The sequence below is a fragment of the Hemicordylus capensis genome, chromosome 4 (genome assembly GCF_027244095.1).
Source record: "Hemicordylus capensis ecotype Gifberg chromosome 4, rHemCap1.1.pri, whole genome shotgun sequence".
NCBI classification, from domain to species: Eukaryota; Metazoa; Chordata; class Lepidosauria; order Squamata; family Cordylidae; genus Hemicordylus; species Hemicordylus capensis.
The window spans coordinates 301,955,836-301,981,786 of record NC_069660.1 but is presented as its reverse complement, the minus strand read 5'-3'; the positions used below and the strand labels follow the sequence as shown (position 1 = coordinate 301,981,786).

The following is a 25,951-nucleotide window of genomic DNA, read 5'->3' as shown; positions in this document are numbered from 1 at the left end:
ATCCTTGATGAAATATTAATGAAATGTTAATATTTTAATTATTCATCCATATTTTTAGTATTCATGATTTCTTAGTGGTTATTTTGGATTCTTTGCTGGTTTTTGTCATCTATGAATCCTTGTAGATCATTTTCAGTGGTAGGTAGCCCATAGCCATCAGGATCAGTAGTCACTGATAGACTTTTCCTCCCATGACTTCAGTTGCTACTGAACTTGATCAGAATAGAAAAATCTAATGGTTTAGTTCCCTGAGTTATACATAAAACAATGTTTTTAGCATAAAAACTGCATTTTATTTATTTATTTATTTATTTATTTACCCTAATTTTTCACCGCCCAAAACTTACGTCTCTGGGTGGTTTACAAGAAGATTAAAAGTAAAACATTAATTAAAAACAAAAAAATTAAAAGCAAGAAATTTAAATCACAATTTAAAATTTTAAAACAATATTCTAAAAACATCAAAACAATATCAGTTAAAAGTCTGGATGAAGAAATGCATCCTTAGAGATTTTGACAGCATTTGTGGGATTAAATAATGTTCTAGCATCATCAGCTAGACTAGTCTATTATTGGGGCTGTTCTGTTTCCTTCAAGGCTGATTTAAACAAACTGTGAAAACAGCAAAATAAAGATAAAATGTAATACAATATATTAATAATTTGGAATCAAAACCATTGGTGAAGTGGGGGGGGACTAGAGAGTGTCACCATATGACCCACCATATGTGGTTGCCATGGGCTGGATGGCTTCTCCAATTTAATGTAATAAAACCATGGGAACAGTTCCTGTGGATTTCTGGTATGTGCTCTGCTGCTATCAGAGAATGGCAAGGGTTATGATTCTGTGCTGGAGTTACATAGGAAGAAAAGCTGGTCTTGTGCTAAAGTTATGCTGTTGAGTCACTGTCGACTCCTGGCAACCACAGAGTCCTGTGGGTTTTTTTGGTAGAATACAGGAGGGGTTAACCATTGCCTTTCAGCATCTTCCCTTATTGTTGCTGCCCGATATAGGCGTTTCCCATAGTCTGGGAAACATACCAGCGGGGATTCAAACCAGCAACCTCCGGCTTGCCAGTCAAGTCCTTCCCTGCTGCACCATTAGGTGGTAGCAAGCATGAATTGTTCCTTTTGCTAAGCAGAGTCTGCCTGGTTTTGCATTTGGATGTGAGCATATGTGAGCAGTGCAAGATATTCTGCTTAAGGGGTGGGTTTGTAGCTCATTGGAAAAGCATTTGCTTTGTATGCATGCAGAAGGCCCGAGGTTCCCTTTCTGACATCTCCAGATAGGACTGGGAGAGACTCCTTCCTATAAACTTGGATAACTGCTGCTAGTCAGTGTAGACAATACTGAGCAAGATTAACCGATGATCTGACTCTATATAAGGCAGTTTCCCATGTTCCTACATTGCAGTATTCTACAACGTGTAAGACAGCCTCTTGTTTCTGAATAAAACTCAGCCAGTGCCAAAATGTGTAACAGCAAAGACAGTGTGGATGATAGGGGTGTGCACGGAACCACGGTACTGGGGTGGGTGGGGGTTCCTTTAAGAGTGGGGGAGGGCTTGCTTACCCGTCCCGCTACTTTCCCCCTGCGGCACCCGTAGTTCTTTTAATAACTGGGCAGCAGGATACCTCCCTGCCGCCCCTTCTTACATTTTGCTGCTGCTGGCTATGCTCCAAAAGGCTTCAATAAGCCTGTAGTGTGCGTGACGTGCACATGCGCTACAGGCTTATTGAAGCCTTTTGGAGTATAGCCAGCAGCAGCAGCAAAATGTTAGAAGGGGCGGCAGGGAGGTATCCTGCTGCCCCAGTTATTAAAAGAACTACGGGCACCGCAAGGGGGAAGTGGCGGGAGGGGTAAGCAAGCCCTCCCCCTGCTCTTAAAGGAACCCCGAACCGCCCATGTCTGGACTGGTCCGGAGGCCTTTAGAATGGCCTCCGGAATGGTCCGGGCTCATCCCTAGTGGATGACTGGTAGCATAATCCACTGCCCTTGCTAGATAAATGGTTATTTTTCAGTGCTGAATATATCATGAAATGGTTTCTCCAGCACAAGTTTCTATTAGACTCCTATTTATAATAACCTTTGTTCAAAAAATAAATTTTAAGCCAAAAAAGGGACAAAACACATAAAAAACTAATATACTTTATACCAAATCAGGATAGTTTGGCATAGGAAGTTAATGCATAAAGTGACATACTGTACTATAAGATATATTCAACACTGAAAAATATTTTATTGCCAAGGAAATATACATCAAGAAGTGCTTAATGTGGTATAACTTCCAAGTTGCACGCTAAGATTGGTTTGATTACTGTGTGGGAGGACGCAATGGTAAACCCCTCCTGTAGTCTACCGAAGACAACTACAGAGGGCTCTGTGGTCGCCAGGAGTTGACACCGACTCAACGGCACCCTTTAAAGAGAGCACAGAAAGAGATACAGGAGAAAGAAATCACAGCAATAGTGCAGATTTCAATCCCAATCCTAATGGGTGAGGAGGAAAAACCCAGCTGGGATCAATCCTACCTCATGGTATCTCTTCAGATTGCCTTTCTGAGCTGGCCACAGTGTTGCTCAGCTCAATAAGGGCCAAGGGTTCAAAAGGTCTAGTGATGTGGTTCTCATCCACCCTGTCGGACAAATTTGACCCAGGTGCTGGGTATCCATGCAGTTAAGGAGAGCACAGAAACGGAGAAGGGAGGTGTAGAATCCAAGGGAAACAGTTGTGGTATGCAAGGACGAGGCAGTGGAGTAGAATCAGGAATATTAATAGTTTAATGAAATACACATGTAGAGAGAGAGGGAAGTGCAGACTGCTTTTCAGGGTTCTTGCTGCCGCCTGTTTGTTAGCCCCACCTCTACGCCAGGACTGGAATACAGGGAACTGGCCTGGATCAAGGAATGGATTAACAAAAGTCACCACAGGAGGAAGAAAGAAGCCAGAGCTGCAGTTCATCTCACACCCAGTCCAGATGAGGGCTGGGGTGGGGGGGAGAAAGTCAGATCAAATGAATTTTTACCTCATCGGGTCCATGACAGAACAGGACGGAGTTTACGCATCACCATGGATTGCAGAAATATGGGTTAATGAGACACCAGTCAAGTAGAAACTGGACCCCGGGGATAGTTGTCATGGCCATCCCCCCCGGAAATGGTCAGTGGGGAAAACAGCTTCTTACCTTTGGACAAGACACTGAAAGGGCCTTTAGAGATGGTGGCGAGGTTCAATATAGACATGGGGGCCTTTTGTTACTTTGATGTTAATAAAGCCATTTGTATCCATGAGACTTCCAGAATCTCAGTCTTTACTAACAAGACACCAGGTGTTGCTCACCCTAATAAGGGCAACAGTTGTAGACGTCCAAAATGGTAAAAGTCCACCCTATCAGACAAATCTGATCCAGGTGTTGGATATTATTGGGGAAAGCACAAGTCTTGCTCCCAATCCCATTGGGAGTAGGGATGTGCACAGAACCGTGGCGGGGGGGGTCTCCCTTTAAGAGCGGGGGAGGGTGTACTTACTCCTCCCACCAGCATTCGGTATTTTTAGCAGCCCATTGGCTGCTAAAAATACTGACGCGGGGGGGGGGAGCAGCGGGAAGGGTTAGTGCACCCTCCTCCACTCTTAAAGGGAGACCCCTGCCGCCTTCAAACCGACAGAACCGCCAGTTCTTCAAACCGGTTCAGAGGCCCATAAAAGGGCCTTCAAACAGATGCCGTGCACATCCCTAATTGGAGGTGGAGGACAAAGCCCGATGAGATAAGTCCTACCTTACTGTGTTTCTCCAGATTGTCTTCAGACTAGCTGTCCTGGTGTTGCTCAGCTTAATAAGGGTCAAAAGTTTTAAAAGTCCAAAGGTGTGGCTGTTATTCATTCTCTCAGACAAGTTTGACCCAAGTGCTGGGCATTATTGCAATTAAAGAAACCGCTGCAACTACAGGGTCAAAAGGGAGATAGAAAGAAGCCACAGGTGTGCAGTTCAACTCTCATTCCCAATCAGAGGGGTTGCAGCAGGGAGAAAGCCAGATGGAATCAATCTTACCCCACGATGTCTTTAAATTGCCTTAACCCCACTGGGTGGCAGATGGCGTGCCCAAGGTGAATTAATAACATACATGTTCTTAGAAAAGCCATACCATTTCTGTAGTCACCTTAAGAAAACCTCACCAGGTTCAAACATCACTGGAAGGCCATGATAAATGCACAGTAAATCACAGTTATTCCATTTCTTTGGAGAATGGCAAAAAGCTGCTCTGAAGGGGACCAAAGGAGGAAACATAGGGAAAGGAGTCTGCAGCTTGGTTTAAATCTCACCAGTCTCTCGTTTGCTTTCTGAGGTTTCCACCTTGAGAAAACAGCACCAGTTTTCCCCCCAGACATTTATGAAAGACAAAGTCATCCATGAAAGCAAGCAAGCTTATCCAGTTCCATTTAGGAGCATCACCCAGGCATATGTCCAGTCTTCTGTCTGCCAACATCCACTAGCTTTAGTCTGCAAACATCCACAAGAGACTTTGCCTTTTCTTCACATCCCACCACTTTTGCTAACCGAGGATCATTTAGTGCTACTGAGTAGTCTTATTTCATTCCACCTGGTTGACAGCATGTGTAAAACGAATACGTTCCCATGAAATACATGTTCTTGGGGGACTTTCTGCACTTTGATTTAGGCTGTGCACAGTGCAATACTTTGGATTGATCCTCTCAAGGGAATATGAACCCTTCTTTCCCATCCATTTGCCCCAATGACTGTGCCTCCTTTTCTTTCCCTTGCCCTCATCTTCATCTATTCCTCCTCCTGCTGTGACTCCTCTTGTCTCTTTGTTCCCACACCCAAGAAGTACGCAGACACAATAGGCTTGGGTAAAAGGGCCAAATTTTATTGACGTGGTACAATCAGTGAACTGTGTGAAGCAGACTCCACCCCCCTGCAATGCAGGCCTAAGCAGGCTGGTTTAGGACATCGCTGTCCTCACCCGTGCCCCAAAATGGGCGACACACCCTGACTCAGGATAGAAGCCGGATAAGCCCACTTCATCCCCCTCCTTGTCAAGCCATCCGGGTCAGGGCAACTCCTAGGGCTTCACACCCCAAGCCACGCAGCCTTTGAAGTGTATGAAGCCCTGAAGCAGGTTTCCTGGCAAATCTAAGTCCCTGAGCTGCCAACCCTCTAGGGACCGGTTGTCCAGTCCACCTTTTTCAAACTGCCCAAGGGTGCTCACTGTTCTCAAAGCCATGTGCACCTCCACCCAGCCTGCACTGTACCTGCCACAAAGGGAGGTCAGCCTAGCTTGGCCTTCCTACCCCATCACCCTCCAAGATCACAGCAAGTCCCCTCCGCAGGTTCGCCAGGTACAAATTACACCCCACCATGGACAAATGCACCTTGTCAGAATGAAAAAGTTGAGCTTAGGGTCCGGGACCAGAGGCGGCCAATAACTATAGAGCTGGTCGCTGCCCTTCTTGATAGGCTCCAACCCCTTTGCAGCTCCCCTTGGGAAGCTACGCTTTACCAGGCAAGCAAACTGGGCTCTCCTTGATTCAGCAAAATACCAGGCTGCAGGGTGTAACTGCTGCCCTGAGCAACGACATACCTGCTCATGGCTACGTTCAACTTTTTCCGAGCCCTTTCGACACCTGGAGGGCTCTAGGTTCCCCTCCAAACCCTACACTGAAGGCAGTCAGCCCATACAATGTGCATCCTGGGGGGCCCACTGGTGAATGGTCACGAAGTCAGAGACGGCTTGCTGAATCAAGGAGAGCCCAGTTCGCTTCCCCAGGTCATTCTCACCCAAATTAATCATTAAAACATCTGGAGGTGGCCTGCTAGCTAGCTCTTTCCACAGCCTCAGAAGCAACTGGCCCCACAGCATTCCCCTCATCCCAAGCCATTGCACGGTGGTGTGCTTCCCCAAACCCAGTTGGGTGCCAATCGGCGAGGTGCTGGCTCACTTGTGGGCCCAGAAAACCAGGGAGTGGCCACAGATTAACACACGCACTGGAGCCACTGCTCTGCCCGCACCTGCCAAGAAATCACAGTACACGATTAGCAAATATACCGCAGGAAAACCTTGGGTTTCCAGCGACCAATGTGCTTAATCTCACCATCTTCTAGGCCCAGCTCACAGGCGGTGATGGCAGCACCAATCCGGAAGGAGTGCAGGCTAAAAAGGTGAGCTGATTCGCCCAGGGCAAGGAGCGCTTTTCGCAGAACAGCCCAGAATTGGTATTGTGTCAGAGGCAGGCCATCAGAGTGCACAGAAAAGCACCCCTGTATGCTGGGCCGAAGTGTGATGTACTGCCACAGTGCCTGTAACAGGCATAGCATGTCCGGCCGCAAGAGCCAGTTCCACACACTGACTTCTGCCTTTCTGGTCAGTCTTAGACCAGCGCAATAACAGCTGTACTCCAGGTACCTGAAAGGACAAGTCTGCAAATTGCAAACATCGGTCCCTCGGGACCCAACTGCTACATGGGAGGACCTCACTTGGCTGAAAGGCCTCAAAGAAGGTTGTAGTGACAGCAGCCCAGTAAAGGATCACTTCTCAATGGGCACTGCAAAGGGGTTGGAGCCTATCGAGAAGGGCAGTGACCAGCTCTATAGTTATCGGCTGCCTCTGGTCCGGGACCCTAAGGCCCTCCCTAGCCCAGCCCACCAACATGCGCCTCACCCTAACTTCACCTGTGCTGTCCCACACCCCCACCTCAAATGACAGTGCGGCCAGATGACCTGCCAAGGTGGACTGCCTGCCCCGAGGTATGCAGGTGTACCAGGTATTGCATGAGGTGATTGGGTGGGATTGACCAGCTTTCCGGCAAGCCCTTGTGCTGCCGGAATGCATGGAAGGCGGCTACCTTACAAGAGTAGCTAGCCCTCATGCTGGGGGCCAGAGATGCGTCAATGGCCCGCCAGGCTTCTAGTCTGCAAGCCTCTAAAGAACCTCCAGCATCACCTCTGGTTCCAAATTGGCTTCTGGGACTAACTTCCTGAACCTGGCTACCTGGAAACAAGATAGGGCATCAGCAATGTCGTTCAGAAGCTGAGGCACATGCCGCACCAGGAACGGGATGTTGTACTGTAGGCACTTTAGAACAAAGGCATGCAGGAACTCCATCACCCTGGGCGAATGGGAGGTCTGGAAGTTCACCACCTGGACCACCACCGGATTGTCATGCCAGAAACGCACGGTGGAGTCACGAAACTCCTACACCTGTAGGTGGACAGCCATGACAATAAGGAATAATTCCAAGAAAGTGAGGTCCCTCGTGACCCCCCCCCCATAACCCACTGCAAAGGCCACCGTGTGGCACACCACCTGCCCCTGCAGTAGACCCCGAAGCCAATCCCACCTGCGGCATTGGAATGTACCTGGAGTTCGGCTTCCAAGAACTGCTCTGCGCACCAGAAGGACACCCCACTGAAATCCCTCAGGAATACAGCCCACACTGCCAGGTCAGTGCACATCCCTTCCGGGATGCGCACCCTATGATGTGGCCGCTGACCTCCAGCAACGGCATCACAAAGGCATCTTTAAAAAGGCCCATGCAGGAGCAATCACCCTGCATGCAAAGTTAAGGTGGCCAGTCACCACCTGTAGTTCCCTAAAGGTGGCCTTTGAAAGCAATGAATCAAGCAAACCCCTCAGCACTTCCAGCTTATTGCGGTGTACTACATACTTGAGTTTCTCTTTCACAACAACCCTGTGAAGTAGGTTAGGCTGAGAGAGAAGTGACTGGCCCCGAGTCACCCAGCTAGTTTCATGACTGAATGGGGATTTGAACTCTGGTCTCCCCGGTCCTAGTCCAGCACTCTAACCACTACACCACGCTGGCTCTCATCCTCCGGGAGGCGACTGAACCCTGCCACTGTGTCTAGCTCAGTGCCTAGGAAAGACAGTCTTGTGGTGGGCCCCTCGGTCTTAATTGGATGGTCTGACCATCCTAATCGCCTCATCAAAGGAGGTATACCATACCAAACACAGGTGCTCCAGGATCCCGTCGTTCACTGATGACCCCTTAGGGTAGGACAGGTGGCGAATCAGGCAAATCTGATGGCCACGTGGCTTGGAGGGGCTGAGCACTGAGCGAGAGCTCCTTCCTCCAAGCCAGCCATGCAGGGAAGGATGAGGCAGGGGATTAAGCGAGGGAGCTGCTCGAACAGTGCATGGTCCCCGCCCTCTGCCCAGCCCCGACCAATCGGGGCTCTCCTCGTGACTGTGCTGGGGGGTGGGACAAAAAGCCCGTTCCCCCAGCATGAGGCTGCTCCGGTCGGGCCCACCCACTCTCCTTGGCACTGTCAACAGCTTCCTCATGCTCTAGCTCAACTTCCTTTCCTTTCCATCAAACTGCCCATTGTCTTTTCTGACATCACAAGCAGGCAGCAGCTAATGGCAATGGCTGATGAGGTACCATCACAATTCTTGGGGCAGTATCATTGCCCCACTGTTCAGACAGGTGTATTTTTCAGTTAACTTGTCACACATACACATATGTCTGTATATTTGTGCAAAATAAAGTCATCCTTCCCCATGAGCTACTGATAGCAAATTTTGCATACACAATCCTGAAATTATTTATTATTGTAAATTTATTATTTACAACAGAGGTCCTGCAATTTTTAATAGCTATGGAGAAGAAGAATGTTTCACCTTGTATGTGAAAAGCTTCAGCTGACAAAATCACCTCTACTATACAATGGTTAGAGGCATGGGACTTGGGAGTCCTTGTCCTTTTCTACCTGGTTGTCCTCTATTTTTAAGCTTGCACAGCCACATTTCTTGCTGTGCCAGGGATGCAACAGGGAAGGTGAAACTGGGATGTAGAGGGCCAGGGGCTTCTTGCTCAGTGTCGTCCCCCCCCCTTCCAAAAAAAATATTTATGGACTGGGCTCTTGGTAGGTTGGCCCACCTTGCTGAGATGCTAGCACTGGCCATGATGAAGCCACAGCAACAGGGGCATAACTAGGTTGGAGTGGGCCCTGAGAAAAGATTCTTAAACGGGCCCCCCGTCACCGCTTACCTCTTCTTCCTCTGGCCCGATGTCTCTGCTAACTATCCCAACTAGTTGCAAGGTATAGATAACACCTTGGGGAGAGCCTCTGAGGGGCCCCTCCAAGGGTGGACTCGCGGAGACAAACAACAAAGAAATAGCGCCAGAACAAGGAGGAGAATTTTTCTTTAATGACTTCAAAAGGAAGATCGGGTGGGGGAGAGCCTCTGAGGGAGGCTCCAAGGCGGCCTCCCCCTGCCTAATTGTAGTTACGCCCCTGCACAGCAACTCAGAAACTTTCTTTGCAGCATTTTTGCGCATGAGAAGGTGCTGTATGAGAGTAGTTAAGCCACTTGTAACAGCTGGTTTACAGGTAATTGTGGTTGATGGCTGGCTGGAAGCCAGGAAGGGCAGATCTGCAGTTGTGCTGCTAAAGCCACCAGCTGAAAAAATCTTAAGAAAAGCTCTCTGCAGGACTGCACGTTGTCATTCATTAAGTTCAGTGCACAACCTGCCTTACTGGAAAGAGTTCAGGGCAGGCAACAACACTTACTTACCCAGTTAAGCCCTGCTATGACTCCCACAGCGTCAGTGACTGTGGAAATCATGACAGCTCAGCTATGAGAGTGGAAGATGGTAGGAAAATTGGCTGCTGGAAATCCTTAGGTCACTGGTGTGATTCTGGTTTGAAGGAGGCATCTTTGGGGGGATGGGGGCTCCGTGGTAGAGCATCTGCTTTGTGTGCAGAGGGTCCCGGGTTCAGTCCCTGGAATTTCCATGTAGGGCAGGGAAAGACCTTGCCTGAAACCTTGGAGAGCCGTTGGCAGTCATTGTAGATAATGCTGAGCTAGATGAACCAATGGTCTGACTCGGGATAAGGCAGCTTCCTATGTTCCTACATGAAACACTCAGAATGTTAGTAAACATTTGTGGAGGTTCTGCCTTGCCTAGAAGTCCCATCCTTCAGACCTAGAAGAATAGAAGTTTGCTGCCCACGTGCTGATGAGAAGGAAACTCATCCAATCAATTATGGGGGGACGGGAAGTAAAGCTTTGGGGCTCAACACTCAGCAAGCAAACATCCCAAATGTTATGGAAGTATGATATTTCCTGTAATATCTTCTTTGCACTCGTGTTGCACAAATCCATGGAAAAGGGTTTACAGGAGAGAGAGTATACATGTGCTTTCTTTATCCTTAAGAGTTCTTAAAGTTGAATAAAACCATGATTATTACATGAAGGAGCCATAGCTCAGTGATGAAGAACACACTTTGCATGCAGAAGGTTCAGTCCCTGGCATCTCCAGATGTATGGTTGAAAAGACCCCTGTCTGAAAGACCCCTCTCTCTGGAGAGCTGCTGCCACTCGGCGTAGAACATCCAGAGCTAGATGGATCAATCATCTGACCCAGTAGAAAACAGTTTCATACCTACAACAGTATGCAAGGGGATGTCTAAAGAGACTAAAGTTTTCAGGGTTTGTTTCCAATCATCTATATGCCCTACTTTTGCTCCAAGTATCTCAAGATATTCTGCACGGGGATGTTGCCATTCCACACTTACAACGACCCTGCAAGGTAGATTAGATCAGGATAGTGACTCGCCCAAGTGAGCCTCATAGCCAGGCAGAAATTCTGACTTGGCTTTCCTATTCTCACAGTCACCGTCAACACTTTCCACACAGCTGTCAGGGTTTCCCCTTCCCAGCCAACACCCCTGGAGTGTTTGGGCAGCTTGTGGGGGGGGGGGGAAAGGTACTGACTAGCTTTACCACAAGGGACAGACTGTTCTTCTGTGGTTACCAAAGTAATAGCTTTTTCCCACCTCTAATAGAGAATCATAGTCAATCAGCTTTCAGTTTTTACCGCAAGTTATTTTTTTGTGTCACTCTTTTTCCCCCTTCTTTTTGTTTTTTTGTTTTTGGAGAATAGGTGCAGGAAAAATTTCACTTAACTATAGATTGCTTATGTCCATCAGAAAACAATACCTATCAGAAAAGCTTGCCCCAATACTAAAATCCATGGGAGTAATGAAAACTGACAGGGTCCTGAAAACTTACATTAGTCTATCAGAAAACAGCACCTATCAGAAAAGAATACCTCATTACTGGAACCTGACAGGGTCTAGGGATGTGCATTATTCAAAAGGCGGTTCAAAAGGCAGGCGGTTCCTCCGGTTCGATGGCGAGTGTGTGTACATCTTTAAGGGGGGGGTGCACTTACACACACACCCGCCACATTTCCCCCCCGCTGGTGGTCCATTTTGCTAAAGCCCCTCAGGGCGGCAGCGTGCCACCCCGTTGCCGCGTCTCCTGGAAGTAACTGGAAGTATCAGGAGCGCCTGCGTGCACTGGGCATGGACGCGCATGTACCCACAGTGTGCACAGGCGCACCTGATACTTCCAGGTACTTCCAGGAGATGTGGCAACGGAGGAGCGGCAGGGAGGTACACTGATGCCCCAAGGGGCTTTTAGCAAAACAGAGAGCCAGCAAGGGAAATGTGGTGGGAGGGGTAAGTGCACCCTCCCCCGCCCTTAAAGATGTGCCCCCCCCCGCTGTCAAACTACCCTCACCACATCCCTATTGCATGGAACCAGCGGGGGCTAATTTGAAGGCGAGGGGTACAACTTTCAGGGCAGGGGTGCACTTACCCCCCACCGTGTTTCCTCTGCTGGCGCTCTCTTAAAAACTGGCCAGGTGGAGCGGCAGCATGCTTCCCTGCTGCCCCATTCCCTCCTCGGTCCAGAAGTGACGAAGTACCCTGTGCACATTTGCACATCGCACACATGCCCGAAGTGCATGTCGCGAGCATGCCCAATATGTGCACGAGCAAGCACAACATGCGCACGCATCTGCCCAACATGCGCATGCATGTGGGGTACACTACCAGTCACTTCCGGACTGAGGAGGGAATGGGGTCGCAGGGAGATACACTGCCGCCCTGCTGGACCGGTTTTTAAGAGAGCACCGGCAAGGGAAATGCCACCTTTAAAAGCTGTCCCCCGCACCTTCAAACTAGCCAAACCACCGGCTGTTTGAACCTATTCGGAAGCTCACAAAAGGTTCATGCACATCCCTAGCAGAGTCCTGAAAACTTACTGTCTTGCCTATCAGAAAACAGAAAACCAGAATAAAATCTATAAAATAAAAGTATGAGGAAGTTATATTTGCAGTACCGGAAACAAAAATCTGATCATTAAGGAAAAATTATCCTACACAGGTAAGGCATCATCTCATACGGCGTGGGAGATGGCAATGGTAAACGCCTCCTGTATTCTACCAAAGGCAACCACTGGGCTCTGTGGTCGCCAGGAGTCGACACCAACTCGATGGCACACTTTCCCTATGGATGGCATAGGCCAGGGTTTCTTAACCCTGGGCCTCCAGATGTTGGACTACAACTCCCATCATCCTCAGCCACAAAGGCCATGTCTGGGTGATGGGAGTTGTAGTCCAACAACATCTGGAGGCCCAAGGTTAAGAAATCCTGGCATAGGCTCAGCTCTTATAGCTATGAGGGATGGGAGTTGGCTGGGGCCTTCTTTTTTTATATAGACTTAATAATCATACTGACAGGCTAAACTTCCGGGTCCTTTTGAATTTTTTTCCCTTTCCAGCTGACAGGTGTCTATAGAAATCAATGGGAGGAATTCAAAATTTTTGTGTAGTAGGTGTGATTGGGCACCAGCGTGTCTATCCAATATGAAAAGACAACAGCAAAGTAAGCAGCAAAGATAACAGAATTGTTCCTCCTCTTCCTAACTCAGGACACACTCCGTGTAAAAAAAACCCATATTTTTGCAGTCATGAACATTTAAGAGTGCAAGATGTCTGCGTTGTATTCTGTCTAGCAGTCCTTTGTGTTTTGTCAAATAGAAGTTAGTCCCAGTGGGGATCCTATAGAGTGTGTGTGTGTGTGTGTGTGTGTGTGTGTGTGTGTGTGTGTGTGTTGGGGTGGGGTGGGGTGGGGGGAGTCAGAAAGGAAAAGGGAGGAAAAGGAGAAGGAGAAAATGAAGTTGATTGATTGTTAAAATTATATACCACCTTTCATTAAAACAATCCCAAGGCAGTTTACAGCAAAAACTTAAACACAAGATGGTAAAAAAGACACAGTTAAAATATTAAGTGAAAAATATTAAACAAATCTGATTAAAAATTTGAAACAAAAAGCATAAAAGCAATAAAGATTATAAAGAGCAGCAGCAGAGAATCAAATAAATGCCTGGGCAAAAAGCCAAGATTTTACATTTTTTCTGAAAGCTGTGATGGAAACTGAGTAGCGAATAGCCACCGGGAGAGCATTCCAGAGCCTGGGGGCAGCAACAGAGAAGGCCCTGTCCTGAGTGCACGACAGCCAAGCCTCCCTCATTGTCAGCCCCCAGAGCAGAGCCCTCTCAGATGACCTCGACAAGCGGGCAGCAACCCTTGGGAGTAGGCGGTCCCTCAGGTATCCCGGGCCCAAACCGTTAAGGGCTTTAAAGGTCAAAAACAGCACCTTGAATTGGACCCGGAAACAAACTGGTAGCCTGTGCAGCTCTTTCAAAATCAGTGTGATGTGCTCCCACTGGGCAGCTCCAGATAAAACCCTAGCTGCCGCATTTTGCACTAGCTGCAGTTTCCGGATATTCTTCAAGGGCAGCCCCACGTAGAGCGCGTTACAGTAATCCAGGCGTGACATGACTAAGGCATGGGTAACTGTGGCCAGATCTGCCTTCTCGAGAAAAGGATGCAACTGGCGCACCAGCCGAAGCCGTGCAAAGGCACCCCTGGCCACCGCCTCCACCTGAGCTTCCAAAAGCAGAGCCGGGTCCAGTAATACCCCCAAGCTGCGGACTTGCTCCTTCAAGGGGAGTGCAACCCCATCCAGAACCGGTAAAATCTCCTCATCCCGATTGGCTTTCCTACTGACCAACAGTACCTCCGTCTTGTCTGGATTCAATTTCAGTTGATTAGCCCACATCCAACCCATCACGGCCTCCAGCCCCCGATTCAGGACATCATCCACTGCCTCCCTCGGATCAGGTGACGAGGAGAGATAGAGCTGAGTATCATCCACATATTGCTGCCCAGAAAAGTTGTTTCTGAATAAACCTCTAGTTAAATCTATGTAAGTTTTCTTTGTGTCTGTGAGGGAAGCAGTCATAGAAGTCTGCTTATTGCCTTTTTGCAATATGGAACGCATGCAGCTGGGTGCTTGATTTGGGCAATTTAAATTGATTGACCTTTGCTGCAACCTGGGAGGTATTTTATGATGTGGCGAGTGCTGCTAGCCTGGAAATCCAAACCTACCTGCAAAGTTAACAGCAGACTACATTGCAAGGTTATTGTAACTCTCTCTCTCTCATTCCTCCACCTCCCTATATACGGGGATAATTGGCACTGAAATTTGCATTACCGGGGTGGTTGTCGTTTTTGTAAAGTCCATTTTATTCACAGAAAATAAGATCTGTGTTGGAAAAAGCAGGAGGCCTTATCTTTGCTTCCTCCTTTTCTGAGGGGGAGATGGCACTAGGATCGCCATCCACCTAGGATTGGTCTGAACGAAGTTTCCAGGAACGGACATTAATTTCCAAGACTATTGAGAGCAATTCTGGAGTTTTAATGGCTTGTGAAAAATAATGGGGGGAGTGGGGGGAGATTGGCGTGTGTGTCGAATTTCCCAGGAACAGCATCAGTGTTGGCAACCCTAGCGGAGAAACACTGCTGTACTATCACAGTTAAAATCCTCAAATCTCCATTGTTTTCTATAGCCAGTTCTCACTTAGGCGGGACGGAGAGGAGAGGACGTTGGGGGGAAATGGCTTCTCCAATGAAAACCCGGAAATTCCCTATAAAGGGGTTACTCTGGCATTTTCTTACCTCTTGGTGAGCAACATAGACAAAAGTGGCCAACCTGAGGCGCTCCAACTACAACTCCCATCATCCCCATTCGCATGGCCGAGTAGTCCAATTACAGCAGGCGCTCTACCGGTCTAGCCATGTCACCGGCCTCTTCTCTATAGTTCAGGGGGAGTCGCTCTAGCGGCTGAGCCTCCGGCGCTCTCGCTTTCCTTCCCCTTGCAGCGGCAGGATGGAGCTGCCTTTCGGCTTCCAGTTTGAAGAGTCCGTGTTCGAGGGGGGGTGCCGCGAGGCGAGCGGGGGCCCCTCGCTGCTCCCCGCCTATAGCGCCCGATGCTGCGAGTCCAAGGTGAGGGGGGGGTGCTCTTTCTGGGGATGAAATTTTACACCCCGTTCCCAGCTCTCTCTAGGCATGGGTGAAGTTTTTATTCCTCTTTAAAGGAAAAGGTTCTCGGAGGCTGAGCCCTACTTGGGACCACGCGTCCCACCTTAAATCCTGGGGAGACGGAATGGAACTGATGCCTGCGATTGTTCAGAGGGAGCTCCACAGTACTCTGCACGTGCTCAGAGGCAAGCCCCTCTCCAGCGAGCCTGCAGGAGTTAGGGTGGCCACAGTCCTCCAGGAATGGCCTTGAGACGTCTCCAGGTATTAGCATCAAAGCTGCTCCAGGTTACTCTTGAAGCAATCATGAAAGATATTCATGGCTGGGTTTTGTTTTGTTTTGTATCTGCAGGAATAGTTTCAGGCAGAGTTGGCAACCCTCGCATGGGTGAGAGGGAAGACTCTGGTCATGAGATTGATCTTCATCAACATATTTTAGCAGTGTTGTTCATTGGTAATAATGACTACTATTACAACTAATGGCTACCCTTTATCCTGCCTTTGTAAAGACTTGAGGATGGACCTAAACTTAAAAAAACAACAACAAGAAGTTACAAAACTACCTTAGAAACAAAGATGACAGATCTAAGACAGCTGCAGCAAATTTAAAAACAAGCCACAAACAAACCTCTCTCTTGGGAAGCTATTCTAAATCCAAAGTGCCACAACAGAGAAGGTCCTGTGTTTCTAGTAAAGTTGTTGGTTGTGGAGGTGGGTGGGGGTTGCTGATGGATTTTAGAACGAGTAGTCAGGTTAGTCTCTTTCAACAGCAGCAACAATCTAAGAGCCCAACACCTTAATCGAGATTTAACAAATGCATTGTGATGAGATTTCATAGGCAAGAGCTTGCTATGCTTCTTCAGATGCATGATGTATTTTACTTATTTAACACACTTTGTACGGCGTATAAACAAGTCTTAAGGCAGTTTACAACTAATTAAAACATCTATAAACTTTAAAATCAACAGTTAGAACAAATAGACAAATTAAAATGTAAAACCAGGGTTAAAAAATCAACCAAAAGCCTGATTGAACAGGTGTGTCTTCAGACATAGACAGTTAAAAGGGGTGCTGGTGGGGAGGTTGACCCACTTCCCGAATGTTGGAAAGTTCAAGGAGTTTGCAGCACACCTTGGATCCTGATTTCTTTGGAAGGAGAGTCAATGCAAACTCATGGTGTCTTTGTAATATTTAGTTTATTTACACAAATATACAGGTTGAACATTGGATGAAGCTGAAAATTGCATAACATCCCTAAAAGTCAAGCAACAGCCTACATTGGAGAGCCCGGAGTCTGCATCCTAAATTAATTTAATTTTTATGCCCAGTCATTGATTGATTTTAACTGTTTTTTTAAATGATTGTGAACTGCCCTGAGCTATTTTGTAAGGGCGGTCTAAAAATCGAACAAATAAATAAATCTGCTGTCTGCTTGGCTCGGGCCTCTTCCAGACATCTAAAATCCTCCCTCTATCTCCTCCTGCTAGATACAGTGTGCCTTTCTTTCTCTCAAATACCTCCAAGGGAGGGGGGAAATGAGGATGAGGTAATCTTACACCTTCCCATGAGCCCCTGCCCTGAAATGGAGAAATGGCTGACACTTGGTGGCCTTCGAAGGTGATCACAGCTCTTGGATCGCCTTCAAAGGTGATAGCAGCTCTTCAGAGTTATTCAGAAACCTCCTTTTCACTGAACCATTAGGCTGTATTTAATTTATAGAAATTAAACTGAGAGCCAGTCATTTGAGGTGGTCAAGCAGCCCATGACTGAGATGTACTGGGAGAAGGTTGCCTTGACTGTAGAAGGTGTAACAAGATGCCCATGGAGGGCTCAGTGAGTGCTCTGGGAACTTCTGAGGCTGCAGCATAGCTGAAGCTAAATGTGTGGACCTGGTCAGCCCCTTGGCAAGGTCGACCTTAAAGGGGAGCAACAGGACCCTGGATAAATGGATGGGGGTGTGGGACGGTCTCTCTCTTCTTAAAGGAAAGATTGTGCTGTCGAGTCAATGTCGACTCCTAGCAACCACAGGTCTTGGTAGAATACAGGAATGGTTTACCATTGCCTCCTTTTGCAGAGTATGAGATGATGCCTTTGCACCTTCCCATATCACTGCTGCTCGATATAGGCGACTACAAATATATATTTACTAGGCACAGTCTGGGAAGCACACCGGCAGAGATTCGAACTAACAGCCTCTTGCTCCCTAGGCAAGCTGCTTCCCCGCTGCACCACCACAGCTGATCTCTCTCTTCTTACTTGGCTTTAATTTCAACTGAGCAGGTAATGATGAGCCCACTTGACTCAAGTTGGAGTCAAGAAGAAAGAAAGAGAGGTAGCCATGGTGGGGCGGGAAGAGAGAGAGACGCAGCTGCAGTTGGTTCTGCCTCTCCTGCTCTCTGCCCCAGCCTCACTCGCCAGCCATACCACCCACCACTGCCATAGCCGCTGCTGCACTCCGATCCAGCCAGCTCTGCATCCTGGTCTGCTTGGCTGCACACCACCACTGCTGCAGGGCTTGGGATGGCTGGTGGCTCAGGGCAATGGCCCCAATTAAAAAAACCCTAGGAACATCCTGGCCCCTTGGGTAGGAGATCACTAGGAGCTCCTTGTAGGAGCAGGCTATAATACTATAATATAATTAACAATAGTTAATTTTAGGCTTTGTATGTCTCATTTTTGCCTCTGGTAAATGGGTTCCACAGGTATTTGTAGTGTCTGCTGGACCAAAGGTGACCGTGGTCCAAAGGATATCTGTTTATACACCATGGGAAGTGATGCCTCTCTAAACTACTTTAAAGTCTCTCAGAATGAACTTTTGTCTCCCCACCATCACTGTGCATGTCTTGATAACAACAAACACTGTTTTCTTTCCACCTCCCACAGTGGTTTTGTGAAGAAACAGCTGGCGAAGATTATGCTGAAAGTGTCAATCTAAAAAAATTCAGAGGAGATTTGGCATATAAACAACAAGAATTTAAGGTATATTTACAGCCCCCCTCTCCCATACATTCATACTTTGCTGCAAGCAAAACTTCTGGATTCCATCATTTGAATGTGTAGCTTATTCTTGACATGTGTTCATGCACATTGTAAAAGTACAACTGCATCCATTTAGTCAACAGATCAGTTACTGTTGTACTTATTTTTCTCTCCCCGCCCTTTCCTAAAGTCTCAAGACAGCATAGTAATATCCAATTTTAAAAATAAAAATGTAGAGGGCAGATATCAGTTGTATGCCAGGCTGGTGATTCAGTGTTCTCCCTTTAAACCATGGTTTCCCAACAGGGGATACTAGTATCTCTGCAGGTTTCCCAGGGGGTACTTAGAGCCCTTCTGCCTCCCCCAGACTGCAGCAGTACTGTTTGTTCTACATTTGAGGATCATCCACGAAGCTGGCCCATCCTGAGCGATGTGTCCACTGCAGAAGGGGAGGAAGGAAGGTGACTCTTCCTTCTCTGCTCCTGATTGGCTGGCTATATGCTTAAGCTCAGTGTGCCCCTCCCCTCAGCCTGACTGGCAGGTTAAAAAAATAAGCATTGAGTACTCCCATTGAATTTAACAGAACAAGTAAACCTGTTCCATTAATTTCAATAAGACTCATTATGAGTAACTTAGGGTGGATGTGAGCCAGTGACTGGAGTAGCCTGCCTCCCTAACTGTAACACTCATATCCATGTTTTTCTGTATATATGTGTATACATACACCCACATAAATCTATATATTATAGTTATGAGATGGGCTACTGCAGTCACTGGCTTACATCCAGATTATGTTACTCATAAGCAGTCTTCTAGAATTTAATTTCAATGAGAGTACTCATGAAAAACTTAGTCTGGATGTAAGCCAGAGACTGAAGTAGCCAATCTCATAATTGTAACATTTAAATTTGTGCGCACACTCACAAAATCTCTATGGGGCACCTGAGCTGAAGGCTTGCAACAGGAAGGTCACACTTGTGGGTTTTTTGTTTTTTTAAAGGTTGGGAACCTCTCCTTTAAATAATTCAATTGTTATTTATCCCAGAATTTAACATAGATCTTGCTTTGCATTTGATGTTTTTACACCAGGGTTTCTCAAACTTGGGTCTCCAGATGTTGGCGGACTACAACTCCCATCACCCCCTGTCATATTGTGGCAGAAGATAATGGCACCTCTGTAGTCCAACAACAACTGGGAACCCAAGACTGGGAGCCTCTTTCTTACACAGATCACAGTTGCCCCAGACTTTCAGAGTTGTTCTAAGATGAAAGTTGGTCTTTGCAAATCTCATTGCAGAAGGCACTCTTCGAGTATTCCGGCTGCCTTGCGCTGTTACCTCTGAGCAATATTGCCATGAGAAGAGATGTACAAGAGAGCCAGGCTCGCTGTTTAGCTCATCTGGGAAGATGCGAGGAAGCCTTGGAGATCACAGAGATGCTGGTTGGTGGTTTTCCCATTCTCTTCCTCTTTAGTGGGTTGCTGCCATGGGTGGCCTTCTGTCAGTTAGTTTACTGCTCAATGCTCTTCTTTGCTGAACACAGACTAAACACAGACTTTGCTTTAATTCTGTGTTAGTCTGTAGTAAGTCTGCAGCATTTGTTTTGCAAAAGGTTGCTCAGAACAAGAGGTCACTTTGGCTGGAATGCGCAGCACGCGTGCGGTGAAGGAAGTCCGCTGTGACTCTGTTGAGACTCCCCTGTTGAACACAGGGGAGGATTACTACAGTCTAACACAGAATTTCAGCCCTCTCTTCTCCAGTACTTTCCAACAATATCTGTTGGCACTGTGCTCAGTCTATATTTGGTGAGGAGGGAGGAAGTGCTTGCAGTGGCATGGGAAGAATTGCTGGCTAAAGATTATTTCCCTTTTTGTGTTTGGTTTCTCCTAGACCAGGACCCTTTGGTTATTCAACTGTAACTCCCATAATTCTCCAGCCACAGTGACCAATAGTCAGGGATGATGTGGGTTGTAGTCCCACATAGGCAGGAGGACTGAAGTTCTCTAGCCCTTTCCTAGATGGAGAGAGTCCCTTGATCCATGCCCCTAACCCACAAAATAGCTTGTGTGATAGCTCTGGGGGAGCCATTGAAACAAGCCTTCATGAATCACTTACTGAGATCACTCACACAATCGAAAACTGTGTTCTGCCTGGGCTTGGGAGCTGTGTGTGCTCCCAACATTCAGTTGTGTGGAAGCAAGGTAGAAAGTGATTATGTCTACCCAGGTTTTCCTCCTACCTTGCTCCCACACAACCGAATATTGGAAGCACATACAGTTCTCAACCCCAGGCAGAACACAGTTTTTGATTGTGTGAATGACTTCCTTGTGTTGACTTTGATCCTGTTAATTTTGGAAATCTATTTTTAAAGTTCTGAATTGCTGTTTCCTTATTTAGGAAGATAGCTTTCTTTTCCCCAGACTCTCCTCTAAAAAGTCTGTAGTGCCTTATCTTCATTCTCCCTTGATTTTTCCTTCTAGCAAAATGGAGCAACAAACACAGACCATGTGACCGTGGTGCTTGGCCTGAAGTTTGCTATTTACCGCACTCTGGGGCACATGGAGGAAATGATTGGCTGCTTACAGCAGCTGATTTCGCTACACCCTTTTCACCCAGGGAACTGGAAGTTGCTTGCTGAGGCTTACATGAGCTATTTACAGTTTCCACTGCCACAGTCTGTGTCAGAAGCTTGTCTCCAGGGATGCGAAGGCGTCGCCGTGAATCATTGTCTCCCGGTTTCATCCAAGGAAGGCTGCTCTCAGCATCCTCAGAAGCACCACTGGAGGACAGATTTCTCCTTGCAGATTTCACCCAAAATAAATGGCAGTTTGGAGTCTTGTGAAAAATGTCAAACAGGGGGACCCACCAATGCCCAGGGAAAACGGGAGGCACAGCCTGCAGTGAGGAATACTGCGTTTGGTACCATGAGGCAGGAAGAGTCAGGAGACATCTGGATATATGCATGTGCTTCCTTAGTTAGAGCAAGGTAAGGTAATGATAACATGTGCCATCGAGTCGGTGTTGACTCCTGGCAACCACAGAGCCCTATGGTTGTCTTTAGTAGAATACAGGAGGGGTTTACCATTGCCTCCTCCCACGCTGTATGAGATGACACCTTTCAGCACCTTCCTATATTGCTGCTGCCCGATATAGGTGTTTCCTATAGTCTGGGAAACATACCAGTGGGGATTCGAACTGGCCACCTCCGGCTTGCTAGTCAAGTCCTTTCCCACTGTGCCATTAGGTGGCTAAGGTTAGAGCAAGGTACTGTATAGCAATAGTTTCTATAATTTCATAGCCCCCCCCTTTTTTTTGCATACAAAATATTCTGCAATTCTCCTTTTAGTACTGAAACAGACATAACATTGAAAATCTAGGCTCTGATTCCACAGTTACTGTGGGCTTCAAATATGATTGGAGCAGCAGAGCTGTTAAGGGTGTTGTTTTAAAAGCCCTCCCTGTTGCGTTTTCCCCATCCAGATTGACCTGACCAAAGCTGCTGTTTGCCCTGCTGGGGGGAAACATGCAGGTATTTTTAAGGGAGGTGGCCTGGATTGGGAGAATTGTGCAGGGACAGAGGGTTAAAATGTCCTGCTGCTCCCGTCAGAATTGGCGCTTCATCCCATCATCACCTCCTGATGTTTGCTGATTTGTGGTTTAAAAACAAAGTATCAGGAGATCCAGTCCCAGTTCTTCCACAAGGTGCCGGTTCTGGCCCTGTTTACAGTATTGTTGATATTGCTGTTAGCTGTGCTATTCTACCCTGTTAAGTGGAGAGAGGGCTTCTGCTCAAGAACCTGGTACAGCCATGTTGCAAAGAAATTTACAAAAGTTACCATCCCACAACAAGTTCTACTAGCCTTTGATAGTCATTTATGACTCTTTGACAGCCTGAAAGGGTGGGGGAAGAAACTAGAGCCCAACTCTTTTTTCTTCTTTTTTTTCAGTTTATGTTTTTGCTGTCTGGTTGCCTGGAGGAGATTCTTATTTGCCACAGGTGGCCAGATAGGTTGCTATTTACAAACTTGATGGTAAAGTCTTTTTATCTGATAGGAAATAAAAAGTGCTGATTGCTGTAATGGGCTGTGAGTTGCCACAGGTTCACTTTACTTGGATATGGTCTGAAGACACATGGGAAGGCAACTTGGTTGAAGCTAAGCAGGTCTGGACCTCGTCATTGCCTGGATGGGAGATGGCCTGGGGCTTCCAGATATACTGCCTTGAGTTCTAGCATGGCAGACAGGCATGATAAAAGTGTAATGACATAAAAAACCTGGATAACATTTTAGGGGGAAGAAAGACTTTGTTCAGAGCTGTTTGGGAGTTTTGAAGCTGGCCAGTGGTGTTGAAGCTAAGTTGGTATTACTGTGGGACTAGGACAGCCTGTGTGCTTGCTCCTGCAACTCCATAAAAAAATCATTCTGCCTGTAAATTTTGTAAAGAGAGAGCTCATTTGCAAAGCACTCTTTGGTGGAATCTGATGCTGTGAAAACTGTCTCGAACCTGCCACCATTAGCACCAAACCGGTGTTGTAATGCTGTTTTTTACTACCCAAACCCTTCTCACTGTACTAGGTGTGTTCAAGTTTCCCTCTTTACTGTTTCCTCCAGGCTCTTGCTTCAGCTCACACAGTCTCAGCAGTCCTCTTTCGCTTTAGAGAGTAACTTAAAAGCACAGCAAGACATTGAAGACAAAGTTGCATCCTTTGGATTGAAGGGAGATGTCTTGTCCTTGATGACTGAAGTAAGTGGAGGCTTACTGTGTGCGTATGATTTGTGTGTGTTTGTGAGTACACTGGTATAGATTTATTGTTGATGAACAGAACAACTGGTCTTGTAGTGCATATTAATTGCCCCTTTGCTAAGCAGGGTCTGACTTTGGATGAGTGACCACATGTGAGTGCTCAGTGCTGTAAAATATTTCTCTTAGGGCAGAGATCCCCAACCTGTGGCACTCCAGATGTTGCTGAACTACAACTCCCATCACCCCCAGCCACAGTTTATTGTGACTGGGGATGATGGGAATTGTAGTTCAGCAACATCTGGAGTGCCACAGGTTGGGGACCCCTGTCTTAGGGGATGGGGCCGCAGCTCAGTGGAACAGCATCTGCTTGCTTGCTTACAAGGTCTCAGGTTCACTACCTGACATCTCCTGGTATGGCTGGTAGAGACTCCTAAAACTATAGACAGGGGCAGTCACAGAATGAAACAAACAATGAAGAGGAGAAAGGGAAATCCCACCGTGACTACAAAACAAAAAAATACAGATGATAATGACCAAACACTGAAAATATAAATAAACACTGGAAATGTGTATTCAAAAATAATAAACCAGTAATAAATGATCCATAACATTAATAAACAAAAATCATGAATCTAAACTGAATGATTCCACAAGAAAAATAATAATAATGTATGCAGTAGTACTCAAACCTACTAGTAACACATAATACACAAATTGCCTTCTCACAATGCAGAATACAAAAATAAAAGGATGTGCAATAACAGTCAAAACATAAGGAAGGAGGTGTAACTGAGCCCGGCAAAAATTGGGCTGCAGGATGAAATAGGCAAAGTCATGTGTCAAAATGGAAGTGGCAGATGACAAAGGCACTGCGTCAGATGTGGTCTCAGAAGAAGGTGTAAACGTCCTCAATGGCGAAATGCTCAATACCCTTCGCACAGAAGTGAAGATGTGAAATCACAAACATGCTGATAGCAGAGAACCCGTCGAGCATGCTTCCATAAATAAGCTGACCTGGATCAGAGATAAAGCCCACTGCATGTCCTTGTAGAGAAAAACAAACTTCATGAACCAATGTCGTTCATGAATCAAAGTCGAACGGCTCTTCCGGATATGTGCCGTTTCGCCCACAAAGCTTCATCAGCCTCCAAAAAATATTAGTTTTTTTTACAAAGGATTGTAAACTGTGTTAAGAAATGGGGTACTGGTACTAATATTTTCTGGAATGGTACCAAACCACCTAAGAGGAACTACTTATTTATTTATTTACATTCGATTTATTGCATTTATATACCGCCCATCCTAGAGCGGCTTGGGGTGGTTTACAGCTTAACATTTTTAATTTTTAACAGCGACATCAATTTTACAATTAAAGCAGCTGTGTGTGTATTGGCAAATAATTCTCATTCTATAATGTCGGGGTTCCCTACCTTGGGCCCCCCAAATTGGTGGGCCATTGTGGCTGGGGATGATGGGAGAAGTGGTCCAATGACAACGGGGGACCCCCAAGGCTGAGAACCCCTTCTATAATGCATTTATGCCTAGGCTGCAAAGTGTGACCTCTCTTACCAGTACTAGCCGTGATCAAAACTTGTGGCTAGCTCAAATCAAACTTTAGCATGATTTGGGTCCGTCCCCCACTTTCAAACACTAGAGCCCCCTCATTTGGCATTATAAGCTGCTTCTGAAAACTCTCCTGATATCAAAAAAGCAGCCTGGGGATGAGTGTGAAGTGTGGGGAGCACCACTGTCGTCAAAAGCTGTGCTGATCGCCCAGAAGGCTTGTGCTGTCTTCTGGGATGTTGCCTGATGTTGCGTCTAAAGTTTTGCCTCCTTCCCTGCAGGAGATGGGAAAGGATCTCGTTCCAGAGAAGCTCAAAGAGGATGCCCAGGGAGAGGTGAAATGCATAGCGGCTTCAGCCCTGGCATCCCTAATGACGCCATCTGCCCCGGACTTTGAGCAGAAATGGTTCCGAAAGCTCCGAGATGGTTTCTTTTGCTTGGGCTCTTGCACATAGCTCAGGACAGCTAAACTAAAACTCTCCTTCCACTGGTTTCTCTTTCCTGGCTATCCAAAGGACTTGTAAGGAAGTGGCTGAAGGGTGTGTGTAGCCGGATCACATGCTCGCCTCCGTTTCACTCGGGCCAGAGATTCCATACCTGAAGTGGCTTCCATCTGTCCCAGGCTGTGGTTGCCCTCTCCAAAGTAGTCCTTTCAGCTCCCATTAGAGTGGTGAAGGGAGATGGGGGTTGTGGTAGCTGTGGCTGGGAATGATGGGAGCTGTAGTCCAACAACATCTATGGGGACCCAAGGTTAAGAACTCCTGGGCTACAATAACGATCACCCTACATGCAAAAGGACTGAAAACAGCCTTTCGGAGGGGCTGTTGGCTCGGTGGTGGTGATGGCATTATTTTTATTATTTATTTATTTATTTATAATTAATTAATTTAAACCCTGTCCTCCCCCCCCCCGCTGACAAAGTGACACAAGGAAGTTTTGTTTTTTTAAAAAAATACAATCCAATAAAAGAACAGGGAGCAATGAGAGAGCTTCACCTTGTGGAGGCGAAATGAACTTGTAAGCAGCACAGGTGCCGAATGATTGTGTGATCATTTTAGTGCGTGTGTGGTTCCACTCACTATTCAGCCGATCAATTCAGTTTGCATGAGACGGGAAAAGACCAGACAGTGGCCCCTCTTCTGCGCAACAAGCGGCCGATCAGTGTTCCCTGTAACAGGAAATGCTGCCGCGGATCCAAGCAAGGTGCCTGCCCGCTGCTTCTCTGTGCAGCATGCCAGCGCTGCTTCCAGTGGCCGGGCTGCAGCGTGCCTACAAGGGAGTGCAGAAATGCAGAAGCAACAGTCCTCGCACACTCGCCACTTCCGGCCGACGGGGGGAACGGGGCGGCAGGGAGGAACGCTGCCGCCCCAAGGAGCTTAAGAACAACAGCGCACCGGTGGGGGAAATGTGGCGGGAGGGGTGAGTACACCCTCCCCCGCCCTTAAAGTGCTACCCC

At 47.1% G+C, this 25,951-nt stretch overlaps 1 protein-coding gene across 3 annotated transcripts; it reads left to right on the top strand.

Annotated features, from left to right (window-relative positions):
• The first annotated feature begins 14,209 nt into the window (after window positions 1-14,209).
• C4H8orf76 (chromosome 4 C8orf76 homolog) lies at window positions 14,210-25,479 on the top strand. 3 transcript variants are annotated; one of them, XM_053313433.1, is made up of 7 exons: window positions 14,275-14,311; window positions 15,055-15,178; window positions 18,095-18,190; window positions 19,488-19,631; window positions 20,670-21,175; window positions 22,800-22,932; window positions 24,777-25,479. In XM_053313433.1, exons 2-7 carry the CDS (start codon window positions 15,062-15,064, stop codon window positions 24,948-24,950), a joined length of 1,170 nt encoding a protein of 389 aa, XP_053169408.1. In that variant the 5' UTR covers window positions 14,275-14,311; window positions 15,055-15,061; the 3' UTR covers window positions 24,951-25,479. The 3 variants fall into 3 exon arrangements, with proteins under 3 accessions (XP_053169409.1, XP_053169408.1, XP_053169410.1); XM_053313434.1 differs by lacking the exon at window positions 15,055-15,178 and having other exon boundaries at window positions 14,210-14,311; XM_053313435.1 differs by lacking the exons at window positions 14,275-14,311; window positions 15,055-15,178 and adding an exon at window positions 15,297-15,475.
• Window positions 25,480-25,951: the final 472 nt, after the last annotated feature.